Source organism: Stegostoma tigrinum, chromosome 10, assembly GCF_030684315.1.
Source record: "Stegostoma tigrinum isolate sSteTig4 chromosome 10, sSteTig4.hap1, whole genome shotgun sequence".
Lineage (NCBI taxonomy): Eukaryota > Metazoa > Chordata > Chondrichthyes > Orectolobiformes > Stegostomatidae > Stegostoma > Stegostoma tigrinum.
Genome location: NC_081363.1, coordinates 67,106,730 through 67,129,745, shown reverse-complemented (window position 1 = coordinate 67,129,745; position 23,016 = coordinate 67,106,730). Strand labels below are relative to the sequence as shown.

The window sequence follows — 23,016 nt, the reverse complement described above, 5'->3', positions numbered from 1 at the left end:
TTCGCTTCTGAATGGCTTGGTGCAGTATAATTTGCAGGTTTATAACCAAAACTTCATGCTATTAAGCATGTTTGCAAAATCTGCTGTTTGTTATTAGATTCATTACATGATGGGATAGCAATGTAAATTCCCTGCAATAATGATTACTCCTGTTGGTGGCACCATAAGAGCACAATCTGGTCTACAGTTGGTAATAAATCGCTCAAAATACTTCTTGGCATTTTCTCGTCAATTTCTATTATCCGTCAGTATTTTTAATGTCTAATATCCAACTTAATTGTTTAGGCATAAAATTAATAAAAATCAGAAAATGATATATCACGTAATTGGATGTATTTCCTGATTCCAGTGCAAATTTAGTTTTGATAGATATTCCTTGATACATGCAACACTAGCAATGTGGGAGGCTTTGATTAATACAACTGAAAAACAAGTCACCACAAAAATTAAATATTGTAATTCAGGGTGAGTTTAACGTGTATGATTGGCCTGATTTTAAATAACTGAAAACGAGTTTTAAATAAACATCAATTTTCTACTGAAGCTACTTTCCAGAAATAAACAATTCCTTGGTCATTTTTATTTTAAATTTCAAAATCCTTCCAAAATAAACCTTTTTTTAAACATTTGAAAACCAACTTGAAAGCCTGAAAACCTGCCCAGTTATTGGAAACTCCCAGTGGTGATTAATATCTCTTGGGTGCCTGATCAGCCTTGTTATCCTGATTTTATGATGACAGGCTTGATTTTGTGAACCCCTCCACTTTATAACCTTAAAGCACATGGTTTTCCCACTGCCTTCCTGCTCACCCAAGCCAATCTTCTATATTAGGGTAGGTGGGAGGGAAGGCAGTTGTGTCTATTGAGGCTGTTTGAGGTCAGTTATAGGCCACTTTAGGTTCTCATTCCAGTTCCTCTCTAACTTCACCCATCGCAGGGCAGGTCAGATAAGTAGGCCCAACAGCTGTTTCTGCACTGGCAGCTGCTAAACAAAGAGTTGGGGTGGCTGTGGAGGCGGGAGGCCATTGGAGCTTTTCCCAGCCCTGCCAAGCATTTATCCTCCACCCCCCCCCCCCAGTCCCGTCTCTCAAACTCCGAACACTCCCAACTCCAGGGTCTTCTAGCTGGTCCCTTTCAAAGCTTCCAACTTAGGACCCCTTCTTCTCAATGATTGCCAATGGTCCTAGCAGTGGTTCCTGTTGAACCTGCCACTGTTGGGTCTACAAGAATTGATGGCCAATCAAATTGGCTGGCTGCGCTCCAAGGTGGAATTTGCTCCCAACTGAGGTAGGTTTCTCTCCCTGGAATCAAGTAAGGAAGATCCCAGTGTGAAATTGTTATGGGTCAGCTGGCTTGTGGGGGACTGGACTGATGATATATTTTTCATCTGGTGGAGAGGAGGTTAGGAAATACAACTCCCTGTAACATCCAGCCCAAAATAACTTACTAAAAATTAGTGCAATAGGTGGAAAAGACACTGTATTGAATACAACTTGTACATATAACTCAGCATTTTTTTTACTCGTTGTGGCAATATTTAGGAAACTGCACCAAGGAAACAGTGTAGCCAAATTCAGAAAATTTTCTGAAGAGTCTAGGCCCGAAATGTCAGCTCTCCTGTTCCTGTGAAGCTGCTTGGCCTGCTGTGTTCATCCAGTTCTACACCTTGTTATCTCAGATTCTCCAGCATCTGCAGTACCTCCTATCTCATCTCCATGAGTGATATGGCTTGTGGTCCAATTTTTATCAATCCTCAGTCTCCTCGGTTTGCAGCTTGAAAAACAGGACTCAACTATGTTCTAGGCTGTTATCATTCCACTGGGTTATAGAGTCATAGAGATATATAGCACGGAAACAGTCCCTTCAGTCCAACTCATCCATGCTGTACGTGTATCCTGTATAAATCTGGTCCCATTTGCCAGCGTTTGGCCCAGATCCCTCTAAACCCTTTCTATTCATATACCCATCCAGATGCCTTTTAAATGTTGCAATTGTACCCGCCTCCACCACTTCCTCTGGCAGCTTATTCCATACACACAACATGAAAACGTTGCCCTTTTTATATCTTGCCCCTCTCACCTTAAACCTATGCCCTCTAGTTTTGGACTGCCCCGCCCTGGGGAAAAACATTGCCTATTTACCCTATCCTTGCCCCTCATCATGTTATAAATCTCTATAAGGTCACCCCTTAGCTTCTGATGCTCCAGGCAAATTAGCCCCACCCTATTTAGCCTCCCCCCATAGCTCCAACCCTCTAACATGGGCAACACTTTTGTAAATCTTCTCTGAACCCTTTCAAGTTTCACAACATCCTTCCTATAGCAGGGAGACCAGATTGCATGCAATACTTTAAAAGTGGTCAAACCAATGACCTATACAGGCGTAAGATGACCTCCAAACTCCAGTACATAATACACTGACCAATAAAGCCAAGCATACTGAACGCCTCCTTCACTATCCTATCTACCTGCAACTCCACTTTGAAGGATCGATGAACCTGCACTCCAAGGTCTTTTTGTTCGGCAACATTCCCCAGAATCATACCATTAAATGTACAAGACCTGCCCTGATTTGCCTTTCCAAAATGCAACACCTCACTTTTATCTAAATTAAGCTCCATCTGCAACTTCTTGGCCTTTTGGCCCATCTGATCAAGATCCCGTTGTACTCGGAGGTAACCTTTTTCACTGTCTACTACACTTACAATTTTAGTATCAACTGCAAATTTACTAAACATACTGCCTGTGTTCATATCCAAATCATTTATATAAATGACAAAAAGTAGTAGGCCCAGCACCAACTCTTGTGGCACACCACTGGTCACAGGCCTTCAGTCTGAGAAGCAATCCTCCATCACCACCACCCTCTGTCTTCTTCCTTTGAGCCGGTTCTGGATCCAAATAAGTAGTTCCCCCTGTATTCCATGTGCTCTAACCTTGCTAACCAGTCTACTTTGTTGGAGGAACCTTGTTGAATGGCTTACTGAAGTCCATATAGATCACATCCACCGCTCTGCCCTCTTTAATCCTCTTTGTTACTTCTTCAGAAAACTCAATCAAGGTTAGTGAGACATGATTTTCGACACACAAAGTCATGTTGACTATTCCTAACCAGTCTTTGCCTTTCCATATACATGTATATCCTGATTCCTCTGGATTCCCTCCAACAATTTGCCCACCACCGACATCAAGCTCACTGGTCTGTGGTTCCCTGGCTTTTCCTTACTGCCTTTCTTAAACATTTGCACAATGTTATCCAATCTCCAATCTTCTGGGACCTTGCCTGTGGCTGTCGATAATACAGATATCTCAGTAAGGGTTGTGATTGAGCGTTTAGATTTTACATTGTGTGGTGTGATCAGATACATTATACCCAATGTCTTCTAGTGCATTTCTGTTGTTCAGTCCTTTTCACTCTTTGATTCTTTGGCTGTTCTCTCATTCCTCAGTAATTACAAATAATATGGAAAAAAGTTTAATTTTGAAGTAGCATCTGAGACGTTCTTTCTCCCCTCTGTTAAAGCAAGAAGGGATGTTGGTTTGGGGGAAGGAAAGTTGGTATGTTGAGTTTAGGAGTTTGTAGAAGTATGCTACAGTTTTTTTTTAGTTCAGTTTGATTTTGTTTAAACCTAGACTTTCAAACATAACAAAACTTATGAGGGAAAATTGCTGGAAGGAGGGTAGATAGAATAGAGATGGAGATTCCATGAGGTTAAAAGGATCTCTGCCCTTTCAGCGTACATCATTTTGAATGGGAATATAGGATGAAGTTGAACCTGTTACCTGTAGACCGTGGGAAAGGGCAAGATAGATAGAAAATTTGATAGGGGTAGTGGTGACAGTGAGGAGATGTTTAGGAAGATGAATGGGCAGTATAAAGTGGTGTAAGTTTCAACAGGGGGTGTGAGAGGATGTAAAGATTTCCGACCAGGAGATAGAAAGGGTGCTTTCTGCTGAAGCTCGCTTCCTGCCAAAACCGCACCGCATCATTTTGAGTCTTCCAGTCAAAAGGAAAAAAAAGTGCTGAAGTAAATAGAGAGAAAGAAGAAGAAGAAGAGCTCGGACTTTTTTCGTTGGAGAAAAGGAGGAGGAGAGGGGACCTAATTGAGGTATACCAGATAATGAGAGGCATAGATAGAGTTGATAGCCAGAGACTGTTTCCCAGGGCAGAAATGGCTAGCACGAGGGGTCATAGTTTTAAGCTGGTTGGAGGAAAGTATAGAGGGGATGTCAGAGGCGGGTTCTTTACGCAGAGAGTTGTGAGAGCATGGAATGCGTTGCCAGCAGCAGTTGTGGAAGCAAGGTCATTGGGGTCATTTAAGAGACTGCTGGACATGCATATGGTCACAGAAATTTGAGGGTGCATACATGAGGATCAATGGTCGGCACAACATTGTGGGCTGAAGGGCCTGTTCTGTGCTGTACTGTTCTATGTTCTATATTCTAAATGTTAAAAGGAAGAGAAGTAGCAGAGCGCAGAAAGACCAAGCACAGAGGATACTGGACAAAATAAATAATACAAAGAGTTGAGAGAGAAGACTGGATTATTTTCTGACTTCCTGTAGGTTGCAACTAGTTAATTATAAATAGGAGTTCGGTGTCATTTTCAAGAAGGGCACTTGCTAATATCGCTCACTTCAAGACTTCTGGATATCCAAAGCTTTTTATGGCCAATGAAAAACTTCTTTTAAATATAGTTGCAATGTAAAAGCAAAAGTCACAACAAGCAGGTATTGACTAGGAAATCTGTTTTAGCAGTGCTGAGTTACATCTCCCAAATGACAGCATATTGGTTATTTCACTGTAATGGTATGGGTAATTGGAACTGTGTTGCGTTTTGGGCATCATAAATTAGCAAGGAATCACCTTTGGAGCAAGTACAGCACAGATCCAGCAAATGATATCAGAACTTAAAGGACTAAATTATGTAGAAGTTAGGAGCCTCCTCTCCATTGTAATCACCTTCAACTATAGCGAATATATACAGCATGTTAAAGATACTCTGAAAGCTCGAACTGGTTCTATTTCACAGTTCCACCAGGTTTACTCAGATATCTGAGATCAGACTCATTAGAATTCTTGTAGTCTGTGCTGTGATGCCATAGAATTATGGTAGGTTACATCGCAGATGTTTGGCACAAAGGCAATGCATGCTCGCCAAAGAACAAAACAGGCAGCTGCACTCTCCGGCTCTATTCCTCTCAAGATGTATTATTTCCTTCAAATACCCATCCTTTTCATTCTAAATTCATACATCGTGTCTGCTTCCATCACCTTCATAAGCAGCAAGATCCAAGTAAATGTACCTCAGTGCATAATTTTCCCCATTCTGTTTGTAAAATCTTATTGGTGTCCTAAGCCATGACTGCAGTGTAAAGCCCTGATCACCAATCAACAATTCTGATGTGACTCCAAATCAGGTGGATTTGTAAACTGAGTTGCCTAATAATGAAAATATCAGCTTTATGGTTACATGTGGGGGGAAGAAAAAACATAATTGGCAACTGCGATTTAATAGAATAAAAACATTTTCTTTTGATTGCATTGGAAGAGGATGTCATATCGATATGGATGATCTGATGTATCATGTCAATTGCTCCTTGTATCTTTTGGAATCTCATCAGTCTGTAAAACTGGATTTTTTTTTATCTTGTTGATCCACTTCCGTAAAGAATGATCTGAATTGTTCAGTTCTCCTCAGTGCTTTCAGCGCTGCTGTGCAAAGCTGCCTGGTGTTCCCTCTAAGGATCCATGTGCAAAAACAAGTTGGACGCAGTAGAGGCATTGCTGGTATGGATAATGTTTTTTCTCTTGGATGAAGTTCTTGTCTCTTCCATACCAACTGCACGGTTATTTCAAACAGTTGACATATTTCTGAAATGGCAGCGTGAGTGCTGACACCCACAACTGCAGACAACTGCACATGCACACAATTCCAGAGCTGCTAATGTCATCCAAAAGCCTCCTGAAATAACCTTTGGGAGAAATGTCATTGTCCAAGGCACTGAGCTTTGTCTGTGAATCCTGGAGTACAGTGGTGCATTTGCACAGGCAGTTTGCATAGGCAGTCATTCATCATAGTATTAGATTAACATTTTCTTCCATTTCCGAAGGAACTTTTAGGAATTTTGGCAGGAGTACCATTTATGCCCATTAATTTCCAATTGGCTAGGTGACACAGTGCAGCATGCATTTTGTTTTATTGAACTTTGCTTTTAGCCCTTCCATAAAATCCCTATATCTTTGTAATTTCTTCTATCCTTAACGCACTGTCATTGAGCAGAGACACTTGGTTCTGTGTTATTGGATTAGGAATTCAGAGGTCTGGGCCAACAATTGGAAGCATACATTCAAATAGCACCTGGAAATTGAACTTATGTTGCCAAATAAATCTGGAATGGAAAGCTTCTAACTGTAATGGATGTGTCACAACCTTTTGTTAAAACAATGCTTCAGTAATGTCCTCAAGGTAAAGAAGTCTGACCAATGTGACCTCAGTTCTGCAGCAAGTGGTAGTCGGCTGTAACTAGCTTCCTACATGACCGAGCAGGCTACGTGGCTCGGGCTATTAAGCATGGGCGATTAATACAGGGTTTCCCAGTGATAACAACATCTGGTGAATTAATAAAATCATTATTTTAAATTATGTATTTTCTATTTCCAGCCTACGTTCATGCCCCCCACTTTTCATTCCGTCATAGGTGGCTACCCACTAGTTCTCAGACACTTGTTTCCCTTCCTCTAATTCTCCGCCTAAATCTCTGTACTTCCCACTTTATTTAGATTCAACTTTGAAATATTGTCACTCTGACCAAGGATTCATTACCGTTCATTATCTTTCCTTTTTTGGTTCACAATATTTTTCTTTTCAATGTATCAAGTGCTTTGAGACATTTTCCTCATTAAAGGCACAAGACCATGATGATTGTTGATGATGATGGTACAGAATATTGCCTAAATGTATTCATCCTTTTGAACCTTGGATTTCCTTTCCTGAATAAGATTATAGCTTAATCAGTTGGAGGATAAGGATTCATAAGCATGTTTTGTTATGCATTGCTATTAAGGTTGTAAAATGCTTAAATCAATGAATAACCATTTCTTGCAGATTTTTACAAAACTGCTCCAATGGACTGCAGTGAACATCTAAACATTTATTATTCCCAGAGATTATGTTGAGACAAAAAATGTTTTGTTTCCATCAATGAGAATAATTCATTCCAGCCCAGTGAACTTTAAAGGGAAAAAGCATTTGACAGTCAATTGTTTACCAAAGAAAAGAATAATTTTGCATATTTGCACACTGCATGAACAAAACTTATTAATGTTTCTGCAAATTGCACTGGTCATGCTGTTGATAAAGGTATTGATTGCTGAATGAAGAAAGGTCTTTTTGTTGTGTAGTTTCAGTTGGTGTAATGTACACCAAACAAAACCCAATATCAACTACAGAGCTGTGAACAAAAGAAACCACAAAGCACTTGCTAATCAGTAACGACAGGTAACTTGACATGGATTGGTACAAAAAGCTAGTGTTAGAATGCAATCTTACCATCCCTCAACGTTCAGTGGCATGGTCATTTCCCTATCCCCCACTATCCACATTCTGGGAGTTACCATTAGCCAGAAATTAAAGTGGATCACCCTCATAAATATTTGACTACAAAGCTTGGTGAGAGCCTGGGATTTTTGCAGTGAGTAACTCACCTCCTGTTTCCCCAAAACCTGTCCATCATATACAAAGCACAAATCAGGAGTGTGATGCAACATTATGTACTTGCAGTTCCAACAACAATCACGAAGTTTGATACCATCCAGGACAAAGCATTCCACTTAATTGTTAGCAATGTGTAGCATCTACAAAATGTATTGTAGGAACTCAGCAAGTCTCTTCAGACAGCACCTTTTAATCCCGTGGCCTCTACCATCTAGAATGACAAGGGCAGCAGAACACCACCTATATGTTTCCTTCAAGCCACATACCATCCTGACTTGGAAATACGTCATTGTTCCTTCGTAGTCACTGGGTCAAAAACCCTTGTCTAGGCCTGAAACGTCAGCTTTTGTGCTCCTGAGATGCTGCTGGGCCTGCTGTGTTCATCCAGCCTCACATTTCATTATTTTATTTTAATGTTCTCTTGTGGTGTGATGGTTAGGAATCAGCACTTCAGTCACCGCAGCCTAGGTTTGTTTGCGGCACAGTGGCTCAGTGGTTAGCATTGCTGCCTTACAGCTCCAGGAGCCTGGGGTTGATTCCACCCTCGGGCGACTATATGGAGTTTGCACATTCTTGCCACGTCTGCGTGGGTTTCCTCTGGTTCCTCCCGCATTCCAAAGATGTGCAGGCTAGGTGGGTTGGCCCTGCTAAATTGCCAGTCGTGCTCAGGGTTGGGTAGGTTAGGTGGGTTAGAGGGGGATGGTCTAGGTGGGATGCTTTGAGGGTCGATGTGGACTTGTTGGGCTGAAGGGTCTGTTCTCACATTGTAGGGGCTCTAAAAAAACATTTCTTGTGATCGTTGTGAAATAGGTTCAGGACTAGGCCATTTGCCCCATCAAGCCTGCTCTGCCGTTCAATAAGACTACAGCCGATTTGATTGTCGCATTAAATCTATTTCCTTGCCTGGCATTGCAAGCTGTCCCTTCCCCTCCCTTGTAAATCAGAAATCTGTCTAACTCAGCCTTGAAAAATTCAATAACACAACCTCCATTCTGAGGAAGAGAATTCTGGTCTGTTGATATTCTGAAAGAAAGAACGAAAGAAAGAAAGAATCTCCCTTCATCTCCGTGTTAAATGGGAGAGCCTTTCTGTTTGTACGGTGACACACAGACACACAATACACCACCTCCAAGGAGGAACATTGTACCAGTAGAAGACTCAGGGTTTCTTAAGATACCAAATGCGTTTACTTAAGATATTCAAATTCTGAATTATCAAGTTATAGCTATGGGACCTTGACTTCAGTTGTGCTTGATCTAACAAGGTACAAATGACTGGTGATTATGAATCAAGTAGAAATGATTAAGCAGGAAATTATAAATACCCAACTAACAGTATTGACAGCACAGCAGGTTCATTTCCTTCAGGGGCTTTGGGTTCCTTGGCTGTGCATTCAATGCCCACTTTCTTCAGTTCCTGAGGCAATTTTGAGATTTGTCTCACAATTATACCTCAGGAATGTGGCGTAAAACTGTACCAGCAAATGCTCTGAATATCTTGGCAACAACAACAGGCCAAGCAGCATCAGAGGAGCAGGAAAGCTGACATTTTGGGTCTGGACCCTGCTTCAGAAATGGGGGAGGGGAAGGGGATTCTGAAATAAATACAGAGAGCAGGGGAGGTGGATAGAAGATGGATAAAGGAGAAGATATGTGGAGAGGGAACAGATAGATCAAAGAGGCAGGGATGTGGGGTTGAGGTGGGAGGAGTGAATAGGTGGGAGAAAAGACAGATAGGTTAGGGAGGCAGGGACAAGCTAGTCTTGTTTTGGGATGCGGTCGGGAGCGGGGAGATTTTGAAGCTTGTGAAGTCCAGGAACTCCCCACCTACATCCATGACACCAGCCACGCCCTCCACCTCCTCCAAAACTTCCCTTTCCCTGGTCCCCAACACCTCATCTTCACCATGGACGTTCAGTCCCCATACACCTGCATTCCGCATACAGATGGCCTAAAGGCCCTCATCTTCTTCCTGTCTCACAGGTCCAACCAGTCCCCCTCCGCTAACACCTTGTCTGTTAGTGGAACTTGCCCTCTCCCTTAACAACTTCTCCTTCAATTCCTCCCACTTCCTACAGACAAAGAGGGTGGCCGTAGGTACCTGCATGGGTCCAAGCTATGTTTCCCTCTTTGTAGGATATGTGGAACAGTCCCTCTTCCGTACCTACACTGGCCCTAAACCCCACCTCCTCCTCCGTTACATCGATGACTGTATCAGTGCTGCCTTGTGCTCTCAAGAGGAACTCGAACAGTTCATTCACTTCACTAATACTTCCACTCCAACTTTAAGTTCACCTGGACCATCTCCGATACCTCTCTCTCCATCTGAATTAAATGTTTTCATGATCTAACATTTTATGTTAACAATTAACACATTCTTTCAGAAACACGAAAATTGACAAAAATGTTATATCCTCGTAACAATCAGAACTACTTCAATTACCCGAAACTATTCATTTTTAACTTCCTGGGTACTAAAGGGAGCTTAAAAAAAGTTTCTAGCTCAACTTTACAGAACTTTCAAAATATAGACAGTTTGCTGTACAGATATGCGATAGATAAAACTACTAATACTGGATGTATTCTTAAAAAACCTTGCCTAAATGTTCTGATGGCCAGATATTCACGCAGAGGACATCTAAAGGTAAGTAGAAAAATTTTAATCTGTTCAATGATTGGAATTTCTAGACTGAAGTTCAACCTGTGGTTCTCAATACTTGTTTCTTTGAAGCTGATGAAGGAATGTTAAATTGCACCCAGTCATTAATATGGACACAAGGCAGCCAGTTAGCTCAGGTATAATAGGAACTGCAGATGCTGGAGAATCCAAGATAATAAAATGTGAGGCTGGATGAACACAGCAGGCCAAGCTCAGTTAGCTCAGGTGGCTTGTTTGCAATGCACCAACAGTACAAGCTGAACCTTATCTTAGGCCAATGACCTCAGATTAAACTCATTGCCAGTTTGTCCATCTCCAGTGAATGAACAGCTGAATGACACTATGGCAACTTTACCTTTTACAGGCACAATTGCTAACATTTGGACTTTTTGGCACCCTTCGGTCTTCACATCCAATTTCTCACACGTACCTGCCCTAACTGTTAATTGTCTAACGAGCAAAAATTCAACCTCAGCTGTTTAAAAAGATATGGCAGAAATATTACTTCAGGCCTAAAGGTTAATAGTGTTATCCATGTTTTATATGAAAGAAGTGGGAATTTTCTTCACAGAAACGAGCAGCCTAGATTTCAATTTCTTACCCCAAAACAAAAACCTATTTACTTAGATATTCTAATTTGGAAAGTTGTTTTGGAGCTTTTAAAAAATAAATTGTACAACCTTTGAGTTCATTCAAAAGCTTTTCCTCATTGTGAATTCAGAATGATGTCAGTGGGTTGTGTGAAATACAAAATATGATGTAATGGTGCAGAGCAATGATGTGATGACAAGGTGAAACAGTGTAAAATTGTAGTTACAGATGGATTTTCATTCTAGTGGAGACTTTAAAATGCAATGACTTATTAGTGGAACTTGCTGTATTTATAATCTATATTAATTACGTAGATGGGGGACTGAATGTAATGTGCTGACCTGCTGTTTGCTGATAATGCATATTCATGTGGGAAACAAGCTGTGTTGAGGACACAGGCTACAGAACAGATTTAGACATATTTTTAGCATTTGAGGAGGTGTCAGTTTATTTTTTTTTCAGTTTGGTTTAGCCCACCTAATTAAAAATCTTGAATTTAACCCCTCAAATACATTCTTCAAAAGTTTCGCAATAACAGATATACCATCAGACAGGATTAGCAAGCTGAGATATCACAAAATATCAGTTATTAAGAATTATCAAGTATAATCAAGTTATATAACAGACTTATCTAACAACTAAGAACTATTTAAGTCACAAACAAAAGAAAGATAGATGTTATGATTTTAAGAAATACAACACAGATTTCAGATTGGACATCTAGAACCCAGCCCTCAGACAGGAAGATGCTTTTTTTTCTTTAAAAAAAATTGAAATTTTCATGTTGACAAAACTCCCAAGTCTTTGAAAACTGCCAAATTCTGGACAGAAATCCCTGATTATTTACCATGACTTGAAATTTCCAGATTTATAGAAAACCCCCACAATTAAACTGATGCCTTTCAACCTATCTAGATTCAACCTGGGTCAAGACCATATTTTACCTGCCCTGAAGATTCCTGACACATAAAAATGTGAAACTTGGAACCTTTATTTTATAGATGGTTTGGGATTACTTTTCCTTAACAAAAGTTGTCGTGAAAATTCATTTTGCCAATAAAGCAGTAATGGTTAATTTCATCAGTCTATTCCATTTGTGTAAATTTCCTTAAGCATTAGACAGTGGATCCTTTCAGTCTGGCTTGCTTCATCTCTTAGAATAACAGGCCTCCATTTATACGTTTATAGCTTCAAACCTCAAATCTATGGATGCGTTTTTGTCTCTCCCATTCCTACAGCTTGTTTTTCATAGTTCTTTTGAAAATGCCAGATTAACTAAATCTTAAGCTAAAATCCAAAACGCAGGTTTACTTAGAAGAGTGTGGCAGATGGAACGTAATGTGGAAACACATGAAGTTGACCACTTTGGTGGGAGGAATAGCGAAACAGTATTTACTAAGTGGTGAGAGACTGGGAAATGTTGGTATTCAGAAAGATCAGGATGGTCCATCACAAATTGCATTGCTACCACGAAGGTGCAGCAAGCCATTGGAACACTTATAAAATAATAGCCTTTATTTCAATGAAATTGAGATATGAATAAGGAAGTTTTACTGGAGTTATCTAGGATCTTAGTGAGTCCACATCTGGAGACCTAGGCATACCTCTGGTCCCTTTACACAGGGTAAGATATACTTGTCTTAGATGAAGTACAACAAAAGTTCTCTAGACTGAATCTCGAAATGAGGGGATTGTCCTTTGAGGAAAGATTGAGTTGATGCCTATATTTCTAATAGTTTGGAAGAATAAGAAGTGATTCAAGGACTTATATAAAAATTACAGGGTTTTACAGATAGACATTGAAAGTGTATTTCCCCTGGATGGAAATGTCCAGAACTAGAGGCTGACCATTTAAGGTGACAAGAAATCTCTTCACTCAGAGATAATGGGAACTGCAGATGCTGGAGAATCCAAGGTAACAAAGTGTGAAGCTGGATGAACACAGCAGGCCAAGCAGCATCTCGGGAGCACAAAAGCTGACGTTTCGGGCCTAGACCCTTCTTGTGAATCTTTGAAATTCTCTTACAGGGAGATGGTGGTTTGAGGGCCTTAAATGGCCATTAAAGGACCACATAAGGACCTTAATTGCTGTGGGCTGAAGGGCCTGTAATTTGCAGTGCTGTTCTCTGTTCTCCATTCTATTCCCTTTTTCCCTTTTTGCTTGGTGAGCAATGACTGAGGTAGCAAATGGGTCAGTTTCCTCGCAAGGTCAACTTGTTCAATTATTTTCCCTTTTTCCCACTTCCAGGGAGGGGGAAGGATAAAAAAAAATTGATATTGAACTTTAAAATTTTTCTTTATCTGTAATATCTTAAATTAGGTGTATACCCTGTAATTGTCACTTTTAATTGGACCTCTTTCCCTAACACGTACTGGCGATAACACCACTACTGTATCACTGACTCAACGTATAAACAGACATGAAGTGCTCTTCTAGTGTAATGATAGTCTCCGTACCTCAGTACTAAGTGGCCTGGGTTCAAATCCCATCTGCTACAGAGGTGTTGTACTGTGTTTGATCAGGTCAGTTAAAAACATCTATGCACAATGTAACACCAAACTACTCTTTTTTAATTTGAGTGTGTGTAACACTGATCTAGAATAAGCTAGCTTTATTAGACACTTTGCATTGACAAAAAATTGTGTTGCATTTACAATAACACAAGTTGCTGCATTACCAAAGCCTGAAGCAATTCCAATTTAATTCAGATGGAACATGAAACTATTTTCAAGGGGTACTTGCATGCTGTTTACCATTTACACTGATTGCTGCATCTAAGATTACTAAAAACGGTTTTCTTGGTGATAAAAGGACTGACATTGAGTCTGCTTCAGGACGCAGGTAACTATATGAAGTAGAATTCCACCTGCTGCTCGAGAATGGAAGTTCAGAGCAGCAAGCATTAGCTTGTGCTATTTAACTGTTGCCTGTCTTGGAAGTGATGACATTGCATGACCCTGGTCTAGCTGTTGACAGCGGCTTGGTGGTGGGAATGGCCATCAGATTGGATTTCTGACTTTGGGTGTTTCTCCCGAGGAAGGATTTGTGGGCAAGTCTGTGGCTGAGGATGTTGAAGCTTAGCTTGTGGAATCTAGAGCTGTGTTTCTCTTGCTCTTGGTCCCATTAGAAGACAACACGAATATTAAATGTAAGACCTGCTCCTTTGGGACACTCCTGGCCCAGATCCTTTTGCTTCTTGTATTTAGCCATCATGAAAGCTATTGTGTTTTCCAGCCTGAGCTGCAAAGTTAGAATTGGCATGCATGCATTCGAAATAATGAACCTTACAAGCTCCATCAGATGGCCACACCACCTGCACAACCTGGTGAAACTCTGTAACAGTTTTCGCTGCAGTTTCTGAATGAGTACATGACCATGGAAGATTTTAACTGTCCACCCACAGAGTCACAAAATTAATAAGAAGGAGGACATTTGCTCCATCACTTATGCACTAGCTCTTCAAGTTAGCATCGGTACTAAGTGCCATTCTGTTTCCCTTTCCCTCTAACACTGTATATTGGCATTCACAAGGATATTAGATAATTTAAATAGAAACAATACTCTGGCCCATCAGACACAATTTACATAACTATTCAGCACACTTGTTTCCCCGGTTTATTTTATTGTGATCATTTGAGATGTGGTATTTTTGCATTTGCCCTGATGAGCGCGTGACAAAAAGCTTCATCAACGTCTCACTTTTCAGCAATATTCAAATGCAAGGGGTGACCTTATCGATGTTTATAAAATCATGAGGGGCATAAAGAAGATGATTGACGCAGGTCTTTTTCCAACATTTGGGGAGTTCAAAACTAGAGGGCATATTTTTAAGGTGAGATGAGAAAGATTTACGAAAAGACACGAGGGGCAAGCTTCATTGCACAGAGATTTGTGTGGAATAAACTACCAGAGAAAGTGGCATATGCAGGTACAATCACAACATTAGGGCAGCACAGTGGCTCAGTGGTTAGCACTGCAGCCTCACAGCGCCAGGGACCCGGGTTCAATTCCAACCTCGGGTAAGTGTCTGTGCGGAGTTTGCACATTCTCCCAGTGTCTACGTGCGTTTCCTCCGGGTGCTCCGGTTTTCTCCCACAGTCCAAAGATGTGCAGGCTAGGTGGATCGGCCATGCTAAATTGCCCGTAGTGTTTAGGGGTGTGTGGGTTATAGGGGGATGGGTCTGGGTGGGATGCTTCAAGGGGCGGTGTGGACTTGTTAGGCTGAACTTGTTTCCGTTGGGCTTGTTTCCACACTGTAGGGAATCTAATCATTTAAAAGACATTTGGATAAGATCATGAATGATAAGGTTTGGAGGGATAATGGCCAAATATAGAAATGTGGGACTAGTTTAGTTTGGGAACATGGTCAGCATGGACTGATTGGACCGCAGGGCTGTTTCCATGCTGTATGACCCTGTAAATCTTTTACTTTGTGATCTTTAAAATAAGCTGTCCTGTAATGCAAAAAAAAACCCAAAGTAGGAGATCTATGTAGGTTTAATAAATCTGAGAAGTGACTCTTCATAGCGCAGAGCAAAATGGTGTCCAGATTTAAGAGAATCCAACCATCTCCCTGTGACATTGAATGACATTACCATCATTATATTTTCTACTGTTAATATCCTGAAGGTTATCATTGGCCAGAAACTGAATGGAAAAGCCACGTAAAACTGTAGCTACAAAAGCAGGTCAGAGACTGACAATTCTCTGTCCCTTCCCCAAAGTAAAGACCAATAAAATGAGTTCAGATCTGTATCATATTTTTCAAGTTTAGTTAGTTTTTCATTCTGGGTATTGACTTCCCAAACCCTGTACACTGTCAACAAGGTGCAAATCAGGAATGTGGCAGAATGCATCCTATTAGTTTGCATGAGACAGTTAACAGGCTCAAAACCATCCGGGACAAAATCTATTTTATCGGCACCCCATCCACCAGCTTCAGTGCTCACTCCATTCTCCATTGATGCACAGTGGCGATGATATGCACCATCTACAAGATGCGCTAGTTTGACTCACCCAGGTCCTTGAAAGCCATCTTCCAAACTCACTATCACCTGGTAGGACAAGGGCAGCAGTGATAATGGGAACTGCAGATGCTGGAGAATCCAAGATAACAAAGTGTGGAGCTGGATGAACACAGCAGGCCAAGCAGCATCTCAGGAGCACAAAAGCTGACGTTTCGGGGCTAGACCCTTCATTAGAGGGTACCCGCCGCCACATAAAAATTCCCCTCCAAGCCACACACATTGACTTGGAATAAAATTACTGTTCCTTCACTGTTGCCAGATCAACATCCTGGAATTCCCTCCCATAAGCACCATGAGTATACCTGCACTGCCAAGAAGGAGGCTTACCACCACCTTCTTGCGGAAATTTAGGGATAGGCAATAAATACTGGCCTGGTCATCACTGGTCACATCCCACAAACAAATGAAAAATCAAGTTTATTCTGTCCTTTCACTCCAGAGAAAACATGAATGTGAAGGCCCACAATCCATAAGGGATAGAAGTGAAATGAACAATAAAGCAGTATTGCATTTAGTATGAACACAGCAGGCCAGGCAGCATCGGAGGAGCAGGAAAACTGACATTTCGGGTTGCCGTCAGAGAAAATAGGAACTGCAGATGCTGGAGAATCCGAAATAACAAAGTGTGGAGCTGGATGAACACAGCAGGCCAAGCAGCATCTTAGGAGCACAAAAGCTGACATTTCGGGCCTAGACCCTTCATCAGAAAATGATATTCTAATGAAGGGTCTAGGCCCGAAACGTCAGCTTTTGTGCTCCTAAGATGCTGCTTGGCCTGCTGTGTTCATCCAGCTACACACTCTGTTATTTCGGGTGCTGTGTTCATCCAGCTCTACCGTTTGTTATCTCAGGCTCCTGCATTGGCTGTTCCTACTATCTCTTTGCATTTTGTATGAATGATTTATGTTCAATTGGCACGTAACAAACTGATTCCTGCATGTGAAAACTAAAATGATTTTTCTAGTGATAATGACCACACACACACACACACACACACACACACACACACACACACACAGACATACACACGGACAGCATGCTATAACTAAAGAGTGGATGAGTGAAGATTTAAGTTTATTGTCCGGTAGGAAATGTAATCTGTATTACACCAATAGGGGGCAGTAGCATTCAATTTTCATCTTGTTCCAGGGAAACTGCATTCCATTAAGATCCAACAGTAGCAAATAAAATACAGTAGAAAATTGATGACTGTGTCCTAGGTCAGAGGACATAGTGAATATTAGAAAGAACTAATGATAAGCAATGTTCTTTACGTAAAATGTCACATCAGTTGAACAAGTGCAGAAATGAAAATAATGTATCCATCCACTGCTCGGGGAAGTATGGCTTTCTCTCCACATCCAGCAAATTCTTACATTGTCTATTCTTGATAAGTAAGTTATTCTTGTACTTAAACATACCTGAATGATCTGAAGTCGTAGGGGAAAGAACATTAATTAAGAACATAATATGGGTATCCCCATATGAAATGGTCTAAAGCACATAAGAGAACATTTCTTACCAAGATTTAATCTTTGTGCTGGATTCTATGTTGCACAAAGCATTCTCTTCATAAAAGTTGTCATTCCTAAATGATATTCTTTATTTGGAAATAATTGTAATGAGAGGTACTTTTTCTTTAAATTTCAGAAACATGTATTTGGATCATCAGTTATTTCTGTTCCTGTATGTAGCCCTTTTATATGCATTATCTTCTTCAATAAGATTTTGCACAAGTGGTATTTTGCATCTCAAACAGAATGTTAACAACTGGCTTTGATCGTGAACAGAAAAATAACAGCCGACATCTCTTCTTTTATGAAGACAATACCTTTTACGCAAGCTTCATATTGTACCTGTTTTAGGGAAAAGAACTTTATTCAAGAACATTGATAATAAAATGTGAGGCTGGATGAACACAGCAGGCCAAGCAGCAGTGATGCTGCTTGGCCTGCTGTGTTCATCCAGCCTCACATTTTATTATCTTGGATTCTCCAGCATCTGCAGTTCCCATTATCTCTTATTCAAGAACATTAGTGTTTTCAATTCCTGATATGATTTAATGCAATGTTATATTATTCACACCATTAAACAACGTCAATTAGACTAATGCTATTTTTATTTTAACAGAATATCATGCTGCCATTTTGTACTTGAAACGAGACCACAAGACAGAAACAGAAAATTTGCAGGTAAGAATGTCTATGTAGAAGCAGAATCTCTCTTACCTGACATGCGCTAATCCACTTAAAATACATTAAGGAGACTCCATCCACTTTTGTGAAGTAATAGAGGGAGTAAAATCCAACTTTGGCAGTGGGTAGGGGGAGCCAAATTCTCAGTTGTGGACCAGCTATCCTTTACTTACACCAGTTCAACTTACCTGACTTTCTTTTCCATTGAAGTCAATAAACAGGAAAAATAGTTGGAGATTATAGTGAACGATAAGCAGTCATTTTCTAAGCCTACTGAAGTTGAACTTTTTCCCCTCAGTAATTCAACTTAAATGAGGTACAACTGATATAATAACATTCTTTTTTGTCTCATACAGAAATGAATATCTAATTTCACAGTTCAAATTTTGGACAAATACTGAAGCTGAATATTTTAAGATTAATTATTTTATGTGATCATTGGTGGTTGTTTGAGTAAAACTCAGGAACAGGAAGGGTGCAAACACAATTTTGGAAGTGTACAACAGACCTTCCAGCTGTTAGTGAGAGATAGAGGAAGAGATATGTAGTCAGATTCTGGAAAGATGCAATAATGTCCAGGTTGCTGTGGTGGGTGATTTTAACTTTCCCATATTGACTGGGAATCCTTCGTGCTAGGGTCTTGGACGGGGTGCAATTTGTTAGATGCGCACAAGAGGATTTATGGAAAAGATATGTGGTTAACCCAATGGGGAAGGGGGCCATACTGGACATGGTATTGGGAAATGAGCCCGGCCAGATCATCAAAGTTTCAGTGTGGCTGGATCTTAGGAATAGTGACCATAATTCTGTAAGTTTTCAGATATTTTAGGATAAGTACAAGAGTGGACCTTGGCCTTCTCCTAGTTAAACTAGGAGAAAGTGGATTGGAAGTGGCTGTTTGAGGGTAAATCCAGAAATGTCGTGGAAGTCTTACAAAGACCATTGATTAGAGTACAGGACAGGTGTGTTCCTGTGGAAATGAAGGAAACATGAATGGCAACTTTCTGGAGCCTTGGATGGCCGGGGGGATTATTAGCCTAGTCAAAAAAAAGGAGGCATACCTAAGGTCTAGGCAAATAAAAACAGATAATATCTTTGAAGAATGTAGAGAAAAGGAGCTCCAATAGGCAGTTAGGAGGGCTAAAAGGGGTTATGAAATGCCCTTGACCAGCAGGGTTAAGGAGAATCCCAAAGCAATATAACATATATAAGGAGCCAGAGGGTAGCTAGGGAAAGAGTAGGCCCACTCAAGGATAAAGGAGGGAGGCCATGTGTGGTGCCAGAGGAAATGAACGTGATCCTTAATGAATACTTTACATCGGTATTCACCAGTGGGTGAATGAAGGATGTTGAAGTTAGGAAAAAGTCCTGGGCAGGCTAACATAATGGAGGAGGAAATATTGTGTGATTTAAAATGTATTAATTGATTGATTGATTGTCACATATACCTAAATGAAGTGAAACACAAGAGTGGTACAGGCAGATCAAAATAAGCAGATCAAAAAGACTTAGAGATGTACAGGTTACATTTCACAGGATGTGCACTGGGTGAGATCATGTTAGCAAGATCAACATTATTTGAGGCTAGAGAGTCCATTCATCGGTCTAATAATGGCTTGAAAGAAGCTGTTCCTGAACCTGCTATTGCGTGTGTTCAGGCTCCTGTCTCTTATGCCTGATGGAAGAGGTTGTAGGAGATCATTACCAGAATGCAATGGGTCTTTATGTCAGGCTTTCTGTGGCACTGAGCTGTATAAACGGAGTGTATGGATGGAAGGTTGGCTTCTATGATGGCCTAGGTTTTACACACCAACTTTTCTAGTTTCTTATGGTCCTGGGTAGAGCAGATGCCATACCAGGCTGCTATGCACCCAGACAGTCTGCTTTCAGTGGTGCATCTGTAGAAGTTGGTGAGGGACCTTATGGATATGCCAAATTTCCTGAGCCACCTGTGGAAGCAGAACCATTGTTGACGCCACACTTACATGGGAAACACAGGACAGGTTGTCGGTTATCGTCACTCCAAGGAACGTGATGCTCTTCATCCTTTCAACATCAGTTCCACTGATGCTGATAGGAACGTGTTCTCCTCCTTTGTCTCTGAAGTCAGTGATCAGTTCTTTAGATTTGCCGACATTACACCACATCACCAAGCCTTCTGTCTCCCCTCTGTATTTTGACTCGTCGTTGTTAGATATCTTCCCACTATAGTGGTGTTGTCAGCAAACTTGTAGATGGCATTCATTCAGAATTTGGCAACACAGTCATAAGTATACAGGGAGTACAATAAGGGGCTGAAAATGCATCCTTGATGGGCTCCAGTGTTGAGGGTTATCATGGAGGAGGTGCAGTTACCTATCCACACTGATTGCAGGATCAGAAAGCTGAGGATCCTGTTGCAGAGGGCAGAGCCAAGACCAAGATCCGGAGTTTTGAGATCAGTCGGGAAACGATAATGGTGTTGAAGGTGGAGCTGTAGTTAACGAGCAGGAGTCTGATGTAGGTGTCTTTGTTGTCCACATGTTCCTGGGATGAGTGTACAGCTAGGGGTATGGTGTCCTCTGTGGACCTGCTGTATAGGTAGGCAAACCATAGGGGATCGAGGCAAGTTGGGAGACTGCTGTTGACTTGGGCTATAACATGTCTCGGGAAGCACTTCATGATTATTGAGGTCAGAGCCACTGGGCAGTAGTGAGTAAGGCATGTTGTCTGCAGGGCCAGACAGGATCTAACCCAGGATACTGGGAGAGGCAAGGGAGGAGTTTTCTCAGCCTTAACAGATATCTTTGCATCCTCTTTGGCCTCACGTGAGGTTCCAGAGGACTGTAGAATGACAAATGTTGTTTCTTCCTTTAAGAAGGGAAACAGGTAAAATGCAGATAATTACAGGCCGGTGAGCCTAACATCAGAGGTGGGGAAGTGATTGGAGAAGATACCGAGAGACAGAATTTATTCATATTTGGAACCGAATGGACTTGTTTAGTGATAGGCAGTGTGGGTGTGAGTGGGAAAAGTCATATCTCACCAATTTGGTTTGAGTTTTTTGATGAGGTGACAAGAATGATTGATGAGGGAAGGCAGTGGATGTTGTCTACATGGACTTCAATAGGGCATTTAATAAAGTACCTCATGGCAGGCTGGTACAAAAGATAGAGTCTCATGAGACCCTGGGTGAGCTGGCTAGATGGATACAAAACTGGCTTGGTCACGGAAGACAGAGTAACAATGGAAGGGTGCTTTTCAGAGTAGAGATCAGTGGTATTCCGCAGGGATCAGTGCTGAGACCCTTGAAATTTCTAATATAGATAAACATATAAAAATGACTTGGAGGAAAATGTAGGTGCTCTATCAGTGTGTTTGTGGACAACACCAAATTTGGCAGAGTTGCAGATAGTGAGAAGGATTGTAAAAGGATACAGCAGGATGTACATAGATTGCAGATTTGTGCAGAGGAATGCCAGGTGATGCATTTTGGAAGACCAAATTCAGGTGTGAATTATATGATAAATGGCAGAACCCCTAGGCGTATTAACATTCAGAGGGATCTGGTAATACAGCTCCACACATCCCTGAAAGTGGCCACGAAGTTGGATAGGTGGTTGAGAAGTTTCTAAGTACATTTGCCTTCATTGTCAGGGACATCGAATATAAAAGTTGGCACGTTCTGTTACACAGAACTTCACACCTGAATTTTACCTTGCAAATAGCCTCACCTTGCATTTGTCCAGATTAAACTTCATCTGGCATTTCTCTGCGCACATCTGCAATCTATGTATATCCTGCTGTATTCTTTTACAATCCTTCTCACTATCTGCAACTCCACAAAATTTGGTGTTGTCTGCAAACTTACTGAGAGAGCACCTACATTTTCCTCCGAGTCATTTTTATACAAAAGTTTAGTTAGGCCACATTTGGAATATGGTGTGCAGTTCTGGTCACCACACTACCAGAGGTTGCAGATGCTTTAGAGAGAGTGCAGAGAAGGTTTACCAGGATGTTGCCTGGTCTGGAGGGTTTTAATGATGAGAAAAGGTTGGATAAACTTGGATTGCTTTCACTGGAAAGATAGAAATTGAGGGGCGACCTGGTAGAGTTCTAAAGACTTATGAGAGACATGGATAGTGTGGAGAGTCACCAGCTTTTTCCCAGGGTGGAGGTGCCAACTATAAGAGGGCACAGGTTCAATGTGAAGAGGGGGAAAGATTAGGGGAGAAGTGTAGGGAAAATCTTTCACTCAGAGGGTGGTGAGTAGCTGGAATGCACTGCCAATTTAGGTTCGGGATGCAGGCAGGTTAGTAACATTTAAGGCCTGTCTTGATAGATACATGAACTAGAAACATGCAAGGGCAATAAGTAGCAGGTCTAAATAAGGAACATGAATCGACACAGGCTCGGTGGGTCCAAGGCCCTGTTTCAGTGCTGTATTGTATTGTATCGATACCATAGCATTTCAACATAGAAACATCCATTATAAGAAGTCATATATTATAAAATGGCAGATACCCTCTGAAGAAAGCACGGGTTAATCTTTTCATTTTTGGCATGAATGTGCGTTTGTAGTTTCAAGACATTTATAGTTATGGCATCGTACATTACAAAAAGCTGTGCTAATTTATGATTACAAACTATTTCCACTCGACTTTTGAAGAAACGTAAAAATGTTAGAACTCATTACGAAAGACTTGCGGTTGTACAGTTGCTTCATCAAGATTAATTTTTCTGAGTACTTTCGTCAGTATATAAATGGCTTATGATTAAAAAAGCAATATTTCATTGCACAAATTTACAAACATCTGTTCAGTGTATGAAGTACCTAGTTCTCTACTGC

The 23,016-nt window shown here is 41.0% G+C and overlaps 1 protein-coding gene across 4 annotated transcripts in view; it reads left to right on the top strand.

The window, feature by feature from the left end:
* Positions 1–23,016, top strand: part of fmn1 (formin 1) — a 389,228-nt gene that overhangs the window by 67,050 nt on the left and 299,162 nt on the right. For all 4 annotated transcript variants that reach the window (XM_048537805.2, XM_048537803.2, XM_048537804.2 and 1 more), the window contains one exon: positions 18,124–18,185. In XM_048537805.2, coding sequence (XP_048393762.1) covers positions 18,124–18,185 — 62 coding nt within the window. The remainder of the gene's footprint in view (positions 1–18,123; positions 18,186–23,016) is intronic.